Below are 15,260 nucleotides of genomic sequence, written 5' to 3' on the forward strand. Positions count from 1 at the left end.
CCTCAATAGCAAGAATGCCCTTCCTCAAATTTGGAGACCAAAATTGTACACAATACTCAAGGTGTGGTCTCACCAGGGCCCTGTACAACTGCAGAAGGACCTCTTTGCTCCTATACTCAACTTTCCTTGTTATGAAGGCCAACATGCCAGTAGCTTTCTTCACTGCCTGCTGTACCTGCGTGTTTACTTTCAGTGACTGATGAACAAGGACACCTAGATCTCATTGTACTTCCCCTTTTCCTAACTTGACACCATTCAAATAGTAATCTGCCTTTCTGTTCTTGCCACCAAAGTGGATAACCTCACATTTATCCACATTAAACTGCATCTGCCATGCATCTGCCCATTCACCCAAACCTGTCCAAGTCATCCTGCATTATCTCAACATCCTCCGCACATTTCACACTGCCACCCAGCCTTGTGTCATCTGCAAATTTGCTAATGTTACTTTTAATCCCTTCATCTAAGTCATTAATGTATATTGTAAATAGCTGCGGTCCCAGCACTGAGCCTTGCGGTACCCCACTGGTCACCACCTGCCATTCTGAAAGGGACCCGTTAATCCCTACTCTTTTGTTTCCTGTCGGCCAACCAATTTTCTATCCATGTCAGTACCCCACCCCCAATACCATGTGCTCTAATTTTGCCCACTAATCTCCTATGTGGGACTTTATCAAAGGCTTTCTGAAAGTCCAGGTACGCTACATCCACTGGCTCTCCCTTGTCCATTTTCATAGTTATAGCCCCAAAAAATTCCACAAGATTAGTCAAGCATGGATTTCCCCTTCATAAATCCATGCTGACTCGGACCAATCCCGTTACTGCTATCCAAATGTGCTGCTATTTCATCCTTTATAATTGACTCCAGCATCTTCTCCACTACTGATGTCAGGCTAACTGGTCTATAATCCCCTGTTTTCTCTCCCCCTCCTTTCTTAAAAAGTAGGATAACATTAGCTACCCTCCAGTCCTCAGGAACTGATCTTGAATCTACAGAACATTGGAAAATAATTACCAATGCGTCCACGATTTCTAGAGCCACCTCCTCAAGTACCCTGGGGTGCAGACCATCAGGCCCTGGGGATTTATCAGCCTTCAGTCCCATCAGTCTATCCAACACCATTTTCTGCCTAATGTGAATCTCCTTCAGTTCCTCCGTTACCCTAGGTCCTCTGGCCACTATTACATCTGGGAGATTATTTGTGTCTTCCCTAGCTTGAATGCTTGAAGCTATCATTAAAAAAGAAATAGCGAGGCATCTGGAAAGCAAAGGATCCAACAAGCAAACGCAGCATGGATTCAGCAAAGGCAGGTCCTGTTTGACAAACTTACTGGAATTCCTTGAGGATATGATGAGCGCAGTGGCAGAGGATACTTGGATTTCCAGAAGGCATTCGATAAGGTGCCACATAAAAGGCTTATCCATAAGATAAGGATGCCTAGATTTAGGGGTGATGTATTAGCATGGATAGAGGATTGGTTAATTAAAGGAAAGCAGAGAGTTGGAACACATGGGTGTTACTCTGGTTGGCAATCAGTGGTGAGTGGTATGCCACAAGGGTCTGTGCTGGGCCCGCAACTGTTCACAATACACATAAATGATCTGGAAGAGGGGACCGAGTGTTGTGAATCCAAGTTTGTTAATGATACTAAATTAAGTGGAAAAGCTAATTGTGCAGAAGTTAAGGAGAGTCTGCGGGGAGATATAGATAGGTTAAGTGAGTGGGTAAGGATCTGGCAGATGGAGTACAATGTTGGTAAATGTGAGGTCAGCCACTTTGCAAGGAAAAAGGAAAGAGCAGATTATTATTTAAATGGTTAAAAAAAATATAGCAGCATGCTGCTGTGCAGTGGGACTTGGGAGTGCTTGTACATAAATCACGAAAGGTTGGTTTGAAGGAGCAGCAGGCTATCAAGAAGGCAAATAGAATGTTGGCCTTCATTGCTAGAGGGACTGAACTTAAGAGAACTGTACAGGGTACCGGTGAGGCCGCATCTGGAGTACTGCGTTTAGTTCTGGTCTCCTTACTTGAAGGATGTACTGGCTTTGGAGGCGGTGCAGAGCAGGCTCAACAGGTTGATTCCAGAGATGAGGGGGTTAGACTATGAGGACAGATTGAGTTGCCTGGGACTGTACTTGCTGGAATTCAGAAGAATGAGAGGAGATCTTACAGAAACATATCAAATTATGAAAGGGGTAGATAAGATAGCAGGAAAGTTGTTTCCACTGGTAGGTGAGACCAGAACTAGGGGACATAGCCTCAAGATTCTGGGGAGTAGATTTAGGATGGAGATGAGGAGGAACTGCTTTTCCCAGAGAGTGGTGAATCTGTGGAATTCTCTGCCCAATGAAGCAGTGGAAGCTACCTCAGTAAATATATTTAAGACAAGGTTGGAAAGAGTTTTGCATAGTAATGGAATTAAGGGTTACGGGGAAAAGACAGGTAGGTGGAGATGAGCCCATGGCCATATCAGTCATGGCCAAGCAGGTTTGACAGGCCAGATGGCCTACTCCTGCTCCAATTTCTCATGTTCTTATGAGGTTTATTCATCAGGTTTATTATGAGATTAACTCATCACAGTAAAAACAGAAATAGCTAACTCAGTTGTAAGGCAAGGTGATTATACAATGTCACATTAATTATGGATGAAAATTCTCTCCCTTCAAATTTTGATCCAGTGTTTGTTCAGAATACCCACCTGATCCCATACAACCTGATACAGCCAGGTCCTTTTAGAATTGGGCAAATAGCAGGTTCTACTTTTCAGTGGAGAATCAATACAGGACTGTGACCAAAGTTTTTTTTTGTTAGTCTTACTTAACTAAATTATTCATCACAAGGGCATATCATCTAGATCAAGCAGACTCTTGTTCACCAACAGAATACTGGATAAACTCAACTGGGCAAGCTATATCTTTGTAGACAAAAGGCGTCACTTGAGATTTTTGGTCACGACCCTGCGTCTAGAAAGATTGAGGAGAGATTGCCTGTGAAGGTGAAACCAGCTGGGATGTTGGGCAGATGGAACAAGAAAGATGAACAAGACAACTAGGTGGACAGGTGAGTGTGAGTGAGTGAAGAACACCATGGCTGTGGATTACCTGAAACTGGAAAATTCAGTGTTCATACCATTGGGTTGTAAGCTACTCAGTAGAATGAGAGAGGTTATTCTTTTCATTTGCATTTGATCTCTCTGTAGCATTGAAGGCAGAGGACAAGAGGTCAGTGTGGGAATGACTTAGAAGTCATAGTCACAGTCCTGACATGCCCTGGAATGTTTTACTGACATATTAATTTTCATTTTTTCTAAATAATGGGTTGTATAGCTCATTCCATCCATACTCCACACTCAAATCTGAAATATGTTATTGGAAAGCAAAGATGAGCAAAGATGCTATAGTTGCAACAACCAAACTGAAACAGGTGAAGACTGAAAACAGTAATGTCAATTGAAACTCAAAAAAGGTAGCTATGTTAGCATGTTTGCAGAATAAAGGAAATTTAATGACCATCAGATCACATATACCAAATTTGCAAAGAAATCCACTATAAAAGGAGATGACATTTACACCTTGCAGCATAGAACAAACTAACCTTCGAGCAGGAATGTATTAAAAACAGAAAATACTTAACAGGTCAGCATCTACAGTGTAAAGCCAAATTAATGTTTTCTGCCAATGACTTCAAAACTAAGAAAATCTATTAAACAAGTATATTTGAGCTTGTAGAGAAAGGGGTAGGATGGAGAGAACCGTGGATATTTTATAAGTTGGAGACAGGCAGATGACTTTTACTTGTGGAGTGCTGAAAGCTTGTTAATGGCAGATGTCTGAGAGGAGGTCCAAATGGAGAAAAAAGACAATTGAGAAAATCTGGTGTAAAGTGATGGAAAGACACCAAATCAAACACCAAAGCTTAGGTTACATCAGAACTGACCATTTACTGAAAATCTAAAAAATGTGGGCATCCATGGAGCAAGGTAATATCCCAGACCAAAAATCCCCAAACACTAGGATCGACCAAAAATGCTAAACATTGCATTCGCCTCACAGATGCTACCCAGCATTTTCTGCTATTACATCAGAACTAACAAGTTCTGAATTGGAAAGCTTGGCTATCCAAAAAATTTCAATGCCCCTACGTCTGAAGTTCACCTACATGTAGTGGCAAAACTGATCCAAACTGAGAACAAAACAATTGTTGCCTGCTGCGACTGTATGGACTTTATACTTGTATGACATGCTCACTGCTCCAATGATTGCTCCAAAAGTCAAACCCTTTATTCAATCCTTGAATAGCAATTCAGCAAACATACAATTTTGAAGCAATATTAAATGGTCTGCAAGGATATAACCTCCATTGGTTTTAAGCCACAAACTGCCATGAAATAAGAATACCAAACTTATTCCCTTTGCTTTTACCAAGCCCCTACTCATGTGACTAGTTACCATAATAAATGCGCAACACACAATACAATGCAGATAAAGAATCGATACATGGCTCCCATACCTTGGTATTAGATGTTGTGTAAGAATAACGCAAGAACCCAAAAACGGAGATCAGAACGGATGGGGGAAAGCAAAGCCAACTGGAAGCTCAAGATCACCCTTGTGAACTGTTCTGCAAATTCCAACTTGGGTTTAGTCTGTCAGATGTAGAGGTCGCCACATTGCGGGCACAACGTGCAGAACGCTAAAGGAGAAGTTCTATACCCGGAAAGCAAGTCTGGGTCATTTGATTGTAGGGGAAGATGCAAAAGCTGCATCTCTTTTGCTTACAAAGTGTTGAAGCAGGATTGTGAATGCTGGAGGTGGTAGAAGACTGAACTGTGAAGTTAAGGAGCGAATAGTTCCATCAGAAAGCTTTGAGACAAAGAGTGAAAGGTGGCTGATGGTGCCATCCATGGGCGAGTTGGAATTAATGGTTCAACCTTTGAGGATGCATACAGACAAAATCTGAACTAGTTTGTTCAATTTTTTGAAATATGTATTTCAAAATATCACTTCTAATTTGCAGAGTTCAAGATTTAAATGGCCAAAAAGTCAGTTTGAGGAAATTGTTATTTACATTGAAAGAGAATACTTAATGTTCATAAAATATCCTATACAGATATTCTTTCAATCAGAATTATGAAACAGCCTCTACTTGCTGGTATTTTATTTTCAATGAAGCCCAAATACTTTCAAGTCAGTCCAACAAAAGAAAACACCAGCACATTTGATGGAATGGTTCCCTTTGTTCAACACCATTATACTCAAACAGTAATGGCTTTGTTCATATTCCATACGGTAATAACCCAGCCAGTGAAAGAATGTTCACTCACTGCTCAAACACAACAGCTAAACAGTCCAACAAAAGCACAATATAATTTCTCTTTAGAACACAGCATTTATGAGTAACAATGAGTGGAGACAATAAGTATAAAACTACAATCTTAACTGTTTCACCAGTTCTTAGGAGGCAAGCGAAAAAGGAGTTCAACTGCCAAAACAAAATGCATTTAACAGTTATATCTTAGCACAGCAGCTTGTGCTGCATGCCAGATGAGAGTCATAGGAACCAAGCTCAGTTTTATTTTAATATACAAGTAGTCCAACAAAATCACCACGAAACAAGTTTATTTCAAGGAGAAGGAAGAAAAAGAAAATTCATGAACATTTAGGAAACATTTCAACTGAGAAACAAGCACCATAACAACTGGATGGCATAATCAACTCACAAAAAGAGACCAAACTGAGGGGGAGGTAGACCTTCTGGTAGTTATAAAATTTTAGATTTCACTGTCCATTGCTGAGCCAGTAACAATTTAAGGCCAAGATTGATTTTGAACCACAGAAGTGAAAGGTAAGCCAAAGATGAGATCGGCCACAAGTTTAATACCACTCCAGCTTTTTCTCACTCACTAAATCTACTCAAATGAATCTGAGCAAGATCTTCAAGTTTCTGAAAAGTCAATTCATGCAAAATTTAGATATCCTTGACAGAAGTCTTCAGGACGTTTCTGTTGCTTAAAGCTATTAATAATTCTTTACTGAAGCTTCCTCACTCAACAGCAGTTCTGTGCTGACAAGCATCAAATGGAGGAAGTCAATGCATATTAATTTTTACCTGGTCTGTCAAAATGTCACTGAAACTGGTTGAAGATCAACACCAGCTTGCTTCAATTCTCAGAAGCTGGAATTAACATTTACAACCTTTGAGGATGCATGCAGATTCCTTTTGTTTATCTGGGACACTACACGGCTTATTTGGGATTGGAGACTGTTGCTGAACAGTTTCGAACTAGTGTCAGTCATATTTACTTGTGTGGCCATTAGACACTAAACTGTGCCTAGAGCTAGTTTTTAAAATGGCATTGGGTGCGTCTGTTTGTATAATATTATCCATTTGAGCCGTTGGACGCAGATTCAAAAAGCAGTGATTTTCGATCATTTGTTTTTTTTATTTTGTAGGCAGTCCATTATCTGCATGAGGAATCTGCATTCATTTTGTTTGTTTACAGTCAATCAAAAAACAAGCACACATGATGAATTCCTCCATCAATAACTTTAGGAACTAATACAGTTTTATACTGCTGTTATAACATCCTAAAAATACTGTGCAGTCTTACCAATGCCTAATTAAGTCTCAGCACTGCATCCTTGATTTTATAATTCTTGTCCTCTCGAAATGAGTGCAAACATTGCATCTGCCTTCCTCACCAGAAACTCAAACTGCACATTAACCTTTAGGGAATCCTGCACAAGGACACTAAGTCCCGTTGTAACTCTGATTTAAGAATTTCTTCCCATTTAGAAAATAGTCCATGCCTTTATTCCTTCTACCAAAGTGCATGACCATACACTTCCAAAAACTATATTGCATCTGCCACTTCCATGACCATTCTCCCAATCTGTCCAAGTCTTTCTGCAAACTCCCTGCATTCTCAACATTACCTGCCCCTCCACCTAATTTCATAGCATCTGCAAACTTGGCCACAGAGCCATCAATTCCATCATCCACATCATTAACATGTAACATGAAAAGAAGTGGGCCCAACATCGACCCATGGAATACCACTAGTCACCGGCAGCCAACCAGAGAAGGCCCCTAATTCCCACTCTCTGCCTCCTTCTAGCCAAATCTTCTATCCATGCTGCTATCATGTGTAGTACCTTGTCAAAGACCTTTTGAAAATCCACTGACTGCCTATTGTACCTGTTATTTCTTCAAAGAATTTCCACAAAATTGTTCAGCATGAATTCCCCTTAGGGAAATCATGCTGAATTTTGGCCCATTTTATTGTAACCCCTCTCCCCACCCCCACCCCTCCCCCCAACAAGGAACAGGCACTCTAGCCAGTCAACCTACATAAATTGAAGGGTCTGATAACATACCTGGCCAGGTGCCGAGGGACTGTGCAGCCCAGTTAATACAGGTTCTAACAGATTATCTTCAACAACTCCCCAGAACATTCCACGGTTCCCTCAGGCTTCAAGATGGCTACCATTATCGTGGTCCCCAAGAGGTGACAGCAAGCTACCTCAATGACTACCATCCAGTGGCACTTACATTAACAATAATGAAATGCTTTCAGCAGCTGGTTATGGATCGCGTTAATCCACTTTCATACTACATTGGACCCTTTCCAGTTCACTTATCACTCAACTTGGTCCACGGATGATGCCATTGCCTACGGACTCCACTTCATCCTGTCCCACCTGGAAATATTGCCTGATACACCAGAACTGACATCAGTTCGTGTTTATTGCAATCATTTGTCAGAAGCGGGTGGGTAAATTGTGTGAAATGGGTCCCAACACCTCTCCCTGTAACTGGATCCTGGACCATCCTGTGTGTTGGAAGAAACATCTCTAGCTCCATCATGCTAGGAAAATCTAGCTGACCTTCAACAATCTTTTCAAACAATGGATCATTTGAAACAGTGGAATTGTGAGCAATCACAACAATAAACTTCAATTTCTTTACATTTTCTGCATTCTACAAGCCCAAGTTTTATTTAATCATAAATTGACATACCATTTTCCATTTCAAATAATATATTTGAAATTATGACAGTTTTAGTGCTAAATACAAAAGGTAATTTTGTAGCTTTTTATTCAATAGCACGTAGCCAAACAGATCTAAAATCAAAATCTTTTAATTCTTTATATCTGAGTCATACAATCACAATATGATTGAAAACTAGAGGCCCAATAACATTGAAACAACTTCATAATTATCAATTCACCAATGACAACATACAAATATCATTCACACATGAAACTAACAGTTTCTGACCCAAGATGTGTTGAATTATTATTCAGGTCTCCTCTGGTGTATGTTGGCATAATAGGATATGAGGGGGAACCTGTGAATGGAAGCTTCGTGTCCTAAATACGGATTCATGTCAAGTTAAACGGGAGCCCATCAAACCTGGTCCTCCATGCTAATCGAAAATCTCAGTATAAATCTCAACAATTTAAGAGCAACTAAGGAGCAAGAGAAGTCCTAGAAAGGAACACTTTACTCTAGAAACTTAGAATTCAGGATAAAAGTGCTTACGGTGGCACCCAAAGGGATGATGCCATTTCAAGGACACTAACAAACTTGGGTTATTTGCTTTTACATACTAGGACCGCTTTTATATGAGGGTGGAAATCAAATCACCAAAGAAATAGGTTTAAGGTGAGGGCAAAATGTTCAAAACTGATTAACAAGGCAAGCAATCCTCACCCGAGCCACCCTCCCCATCATCCACACAGTCGTAGTTACTTGAAACACAAATGTCATTGGTTTAGTATTTCTTAGCAAGCAATTCTATGTCAACATTAAGAATATGATAAGTTTGCTGAAATATTATATCAGCTTACAAATACACAACTACAACACTGGCATGTACCAAGATGGACGAATCATTAAAATTGATTTAAAAGTAACAATGTAAATCCTCAAATTGTAACGATGTATTTAGGATGCAGAATATTCAATTTAGATTAAAATATAACTGCTTATGAATGAGCAACTCCCGAAAAGAATCATGTAGAATTTGTCCAACAATGCCAAGATACCTTTGAATAAAAGAGGTTAATTCAAAGGATCTGTTAAGGTAGCAATTAAGAACAGTTTCTGTTACTATTCTCTGGATATCTTTCTATTCTTGGATGGAAACTGGGATGTACTTCTTTCTCTGTAATTCAGTCTGGTTACCTCTAGACAGAGGACAATTTTCATCTCCACCTATTCATCCATGCCCACAGGTATCAATCTAGTAAACCTTTGCTGTTCTCCCACTATTACAGCAATAGATAGAGAGTAGACTGTTACACCACAGTTCAGGTGCAGTCATACCAGTGATCTATGTAATTTTAATAAAATGTCTGTTACTTTTACGATCAATAAAAGTCAACAGATCATTTGGTTCCTACTAGCTCACTATAACTATATGCTCGCTTTGTGATGCATGTACAAGGACAACAGATCCATCTGAACCCCACTTTCCAATGTGGCACCATTTAAAATATATTGATTTTCTATTTTCTTCTACCAAAAGGGGATGACATCATCCAAGACTGAAACATGTGTTGTTTGTCACAGCATGCACAATCCAAAGAGCACAATAATCTTTTACTCCAGTCAGCCAACAATGAATCATTAAAATGCTGCTAAATTTCAAGGCAATCTGCCAAGCAACTGATTAAACACTTACTCTTATAATAAGGAGCATATTTAAAATAAAGGAAAAATAAAGCTACTGACAAGTAGGCTCTTAAAGTAAAAAAAATGAGTGAACACAAATTACTCAAGATCTGCAACAGTGCATTCCAAGTCTACAGTTCTCTGACACCCTGTCTAATAAGCATTTGTCCTGTGGAGTGTGTTTTTAAACACCAGCTGCCACACATAAGTGACGACAATCTTGGCAAAAATACTATTTGGCCAAGTTGTCTTTGCTTAGATCAGGAATTTTTGTGAATAAATACTCCAGTCACAATATTTTTAAATCGAGGCTGTAGTTAATGAAAACACAATCCTATTTCTTGATAATCTCCTTGCTGTTTTTGCCATTCCCCGCTTAGTACCCCCTCCCTTCCACCTCATGCAGGGGAGGTAGAGTTGTTGTGCAGTCTCTGGTTTTAACTTTAATTACAACACTAATGATGGATTATAGAGTAATTAGAGACCAAGGACTGCACAGCAATGTTATTTTTGAAGAATCCGCTTTTCAGTTTACCACAGAATCTGAAAATAATGCTGAACTGCTCAGCCAGTCATGGATAAAGACAAAATGAAATGATTTTACAGATGGCGATTGATCAGAACTGGCCATTTCTGATACAAACTAGAAAGGCCAGCTGTGTGAAAGTGTCCAGCCCTGGAGGCAGGAACATGCCTTATTGGAAGATGGGATATTGTTCAAGTTCAGGTGCAAGCAGCTAAAGGGGTCAGAGTCGGATACAGCATTAAAGTGACAAGCAATTACAAGTTCAGGGCAATCCTTTCAGTCTGAACTGAGTTGTGCTCTTGTTGGGAATCGAATGTTGCAGAGACCAGAGCACGAGCTCCAAATGCAGCATGTTAAATTGGAAGTAATCCAAGTGAAGACACAAATAGCCACAGATGCTGAACAACAAAACCTGCTGGAGGAACTCATTGGGTTGAGCATCAGTGGAGACATTTCATGTCAAGACCCTACATCAAGGCAGAGAAACCTATATAAAAAAAAAGGAGGGGGGAGTGGCATGACAGGACCAAGGAAGGAGGGGTTGTGAAGGATGGCGGACAGATGGAGCCATGTAGGAGACAGGGAGAGATAAAGATGGGAGACAAAGGCAAAGGATAACAATAAAAGCAGTTAGTGCCAGGTAGAGGGAGAGGAGGGTTAAGGTGGAGACAGCTAGGAATACGAACTCAAAATACCAGTGCTAACACTGGGTAAGGAAGATGATAAAGAAAACCGTAAGGGAAAGGTGAACCACATTTTGGGGGGGGGGGGGGGATGTGGTAGAGTTGTGGGAAAGGGACCAAAAATGGGAGGACTGGAGGTGGATAACACAAGTGAACCCCTACTTCACATGGAAAGAGTTGATGAGCCCCAGTGAAAGATCATAAACATGAAATACTCTTTCCCCACTAATGTCATCTGGCCCATTGAACCTTTCTTGTAGTGTTTATCAAAGATGTTTAGACCAGAATTTCAAGTTTTCCAAAAAGCAGAATTAAATCCTCAAATATTGATAAAAGTCTATTTGTCCAATTGAACACATAAAAAAGGTAGTACATAATCAAGTGAACAAACAGGGCGCTTTGAATATAGATGCATATTGTTTGGACACTGGACACTGCACTTAAACTTTCAATGTCAATGTAAATTATCTGAAGCAAAATGTATTTTCAATGGTGCTATGCACAAGAAATCTTGTATCATTGTCTTTTTTTATAAAACAAACATGATCAAGTTAATCACCTGCAAAGTTTTACATATTGCATAAAAACCAAATCATAGCAGTATTACAAGTCAGAACATTTCTGAAAACAGTTCACAGATTAATGCCAGAAGATAGCTTACAAAATGTACTTTTTAATTATCCACAGCACTGACAACATCTTGTTCACAAGATCAGGAGCTGCATTTTCATTGCTTCCCCCACCCCACCCCCCATAATATCCAGCACCCCACACAATTCCTTAGATGGAACTGCTCCATGCCTGCATGCATCAAGATTTACGTGACATGCAAAAATGAATTAAGCCGTGCATAACAGTCACTACTCATCTCCAATCACAGCGCACCAAACCATCTCTTGTCATTTAAGTTTCAAATACCTTGGAGATTATCTTTCAACAGAAATTTAGCTGGAAGAGCCACATTAAAACAGTGCCTATTGAAGCAAGTCAGAGGTGGAACATCTCGCACAGCTCACTACTCTCTTCACCACTCCATAGCTTCAAACTATGCACAAGTCAGGAATATCAAATACTGTCCACTTGACTGCACCAGCAAATCAAGCAGCTCCGTAACTGGGGCAAACAATTCATCTACTTGATACTTATCTATGGGGCAAATATTCACTTCCTCTACCACTAAAGTAACGTGGTCACAGTATTTTCAGTCTGAATGTATACTGCAATAATTTAGAGATTTGGAACAGGAATAGACCATCCAACCTCTCACCACAATTGCCATAACAGTAACAAATTGTTTTATTTCAGTGTGACTTTACACCAGGTCCATATCCCCCCAATTCCCTTGTACAAAATGAAAACTTAGCTTTGAAATTTCATTCTTATTGGGAAAAATAAAATGTATTGAGCAGTCAACAAGGGCAAATAAACAATAAAGTTTCTTCAATTGCAAAGATAACACACAAGCACACTGGCTTTAGCACACATCTTCAGGGGCCTTTATATGCAATATAGAAATCCAATAATTACCCCAAACAATTCCCTGTCAAGATTGAATTTAATGCCTATCCCAAAATGCTGTCTTGTCAATAATACCAAGACCCTCCTTGAACCACTGTCATCTATGAATCATTTCCAAATGCTGATTATATCTTCCCCAGCATTTGAACTATTCCCACTGCAAAATTAATATTACCTTTTTAATGGGGGAAATTATAAAGATGGAATAACAATCCACATGCAGAGCAAAGCATGGTCTCTACCTCAACCTTAGTGTTAGAAATTGCTGCTTTCACACTGAGAATCCAGTCACCTGGCTTTTCCAGGTGGAAACCCACTTTCACCACACTACTTTCTAATCCACTTGTAATGACAGTTTGACAGATAAAAATTATTACTGTCTGACAGCACCACCTTTAAATGAAGGCTACCCCGTGTAATGAATAGGTAGTGTATTTACGAAGTACATAAATCAACTTTGTTCAGAAGTCAGAAAATGCGTAACATGGTAACTATACTTTGCAGATGGAACCTGGAGCAACATCCTGGAGAAAATCAGTGGTTCAAGCAGCATCTGTGGGTGCAAAGAAGTAGTCAATGTTTCAGGTCAAAACCCATAAATCTATTCCCCCCAGCCCACAGATGCTGTTTTACCGTTCCTCCAACAGATTAGTTGATGGTCTAAAGTATTGTAATGGTATCAAAGCACACAGGACTTATGAGAACAATTAATTGTCAAAAAGTATTTAGGTAATATAGTAGAGAGAAATAACACAAGACTTTGGAATGTGGTACTACAGGAATTTATATGTAATCCAGGGAGAGCATGTACCATTTCACAAGTGTCCAAAAGTGAAGGTTACATAGATCTGATCAAAGCTCTGTATAACAAAATAATATTTTACCAGTTTTCAGGAAACCAACCACTGTACTAAAGTAAATTCACCATCAAGTTCAGATGCAGTTAACACTGTACATTGCTCTGGCAGAAATTGAAAATTTAACCATTTTTCTTCACACGTTTAAGGCCCAAACTGCTCAAGATTTTTTTAAAAATTTAGATAACCAGCATTTGTAGTTTTCTTTTGTTTTCAATTATAGGTTATTGACCTGTTTTGTACAGATTTTTTCCATATCTGGCAAATACTTCCAGAATTGTAGTCTTTTTCAGATTTTCAACATTTGCATACGTCTATTTTTGATGAATGAACCATTAGTTTAAATGGCTCATGAATAGGGACATAATTTACTCTTTCGCATTCTGGAACTTTGCACCATTTTGATGGTTGATTCATCATTTGTGGATGACCTCATCTTCCTACCCATCAGTGCTTCTCCGTTTGACTTGCCACTAGGTAAGTTCCACAGAATGGTGCCTTCTGCAACCTGCATGCAGAATGTTTGATTCTGCAAGCCACTTCAAGCAAAATGGGGAAAATTTGGGTTTACGATTCATCTCATTCAGAGTGCATTCCAAAACTCCAGCCCTGTGACCAATTAATAAAAATGTTAATTCCAATGCCTATTCCCTCGCCACCATATTTTACATAAGTGTCAAGACTAGAAAATCACTGATTAACTAGATAGAGCCACAATGACTTGATAATTTGTATCTGTCAGACTGTTCAGGTACTATCCCTCAAAGTAATTATTTAACTAAATTAAATAGGCAATTTTGAAGTTTGATTTAAGTAACTCACTAATATGGTTAAGTTTCACCTTTCAAGATTGCTCAGTTAATAACTGTCCCTCTGCAATTCTGTCACCCATTTTTGCGAAGGCTTGAGCAAAACAATATAAATCTCAAGATTTTAATCCTTCTACTTTTGCTATTACCTTGCACTTTCAAGTGTGTTAAATATTTCACCTCAGAGGTCTGCTAATTCTGCAAATGATTTCTAAACATCTACTCAAGATTTCAGAGATTATATACGCCCCTGTATCCCATGGCTGCCTATAATGTTTGATTTTAATATAAATCAACTAAGCACTGTCCCCCAGTTTCTCTTAGTCTTTCACCTTTAGCTGTAACTCTATGATATGGTTTCGGTGTTCACAGATGACAGAGAAATGACAACTATTTGTAGAGAGATGGGGGAGAGGGGTGGTCCTGAATACATGAAGGACATTCACAAAAAGGTTTGCAACAAACATGCAGCAGCTAGAGCCAAACAGGCACACAGCACACACCTTATTTCAATGCATTTCATGCACACCCATCTCAAATTCAAACACCAGATGCATTTCATTCCACCCCAAATATAACAAACACATTGTATTCTCAGGTTCTCCAAAACTCCCAGGAAGGAATGTTAAGTCTTGACATTGATGAAGTCCTAAATTTTTGAAATGACTGTTATAATCATGGTTTTCTATTTAATAATAAATGCTTAATATCATTCGTTTCAGATTTTCCCCATCAAAAATGACAACCTTGAAGTATTTGTGAAGAACACTGAAAATAAATGCATATGCATCCCAGCAATTGCTCTTTTTCCAAAAATCACAGTTTCACTTTATTATACTAGCAATACAAGCCCTTGATTGAAGCTCAATGGAAAAGCAGAATGTTACAGATTTACCACTCAAGAAATATGCAGAATTTAAATGGCATCCACCCTCTTACGGCCCCTTATGAAAGCGGGCAACAAAAGGCACATACCTAGTGTAGGGGAGCACCTCTCATTTTTCTGTCCCATGGTTAAAGAATCGTACTGGAATGAGTGCAGAAACCTTTCAGGGTAGAACAAAACCATCATTGGAATAAACATGCCAGAGGGGTCAGCCCTAGATCACATACATTTATAACTACTTCTTCTCAAATCATACCTACACTCAGTTGACATGCCATCTCACTTCCACAATTCAAGTGTC

At 39.3% G+C, this 15,260-nt stretch overlaps 1 protein-coding gene across 5 annotated transcripts in view; it reads right to left on the reverse strand.

Annotated features, from left to right (window-relative positions):
• Positions 1–15,260, reverse strand: part of ptpn4a (protein tyrosine phosphatase non-receptor type 4a) — a 254,199-nt gene that overhangs the window by 195,742 nt on the left and 43,197 nt on the right. For 3 of the 5 annotated variants that reach the window (XM_072258732.1, XM_072258731.1, XM_072258735.1), the window contains exon 2: positions 15,049–15,119. The exons of the other annotated variants lie outside the window; for them this stretch is intronic. In XM_072258732.1, the coding sequence (XP_072114833.1) occupies positions 15,049–15,085 (37 nt within the window). In that variant the 5' untranslated portion in view covers positions 15,086–15,119. The remainder of the gene's footprint in view (positions 1–15,048; positions 15,120–15,260) is intronic. 5 annotated transcript variants of the gene reach the window in all.

This window comes from Mobula birostris, chromosome 5 (assembly GCF_030028105.1).
Source record: "Mobula birostris isolate sMobBir1 chromosome 5, sMobBir1.hap1, whole genome shotgun sequence".
NCBI lineage: Eukaryota > Metazoa > Chordata > Chondrichthyes > Myliobatiformes > Myliobatidae > Mobula > Mobula birostris.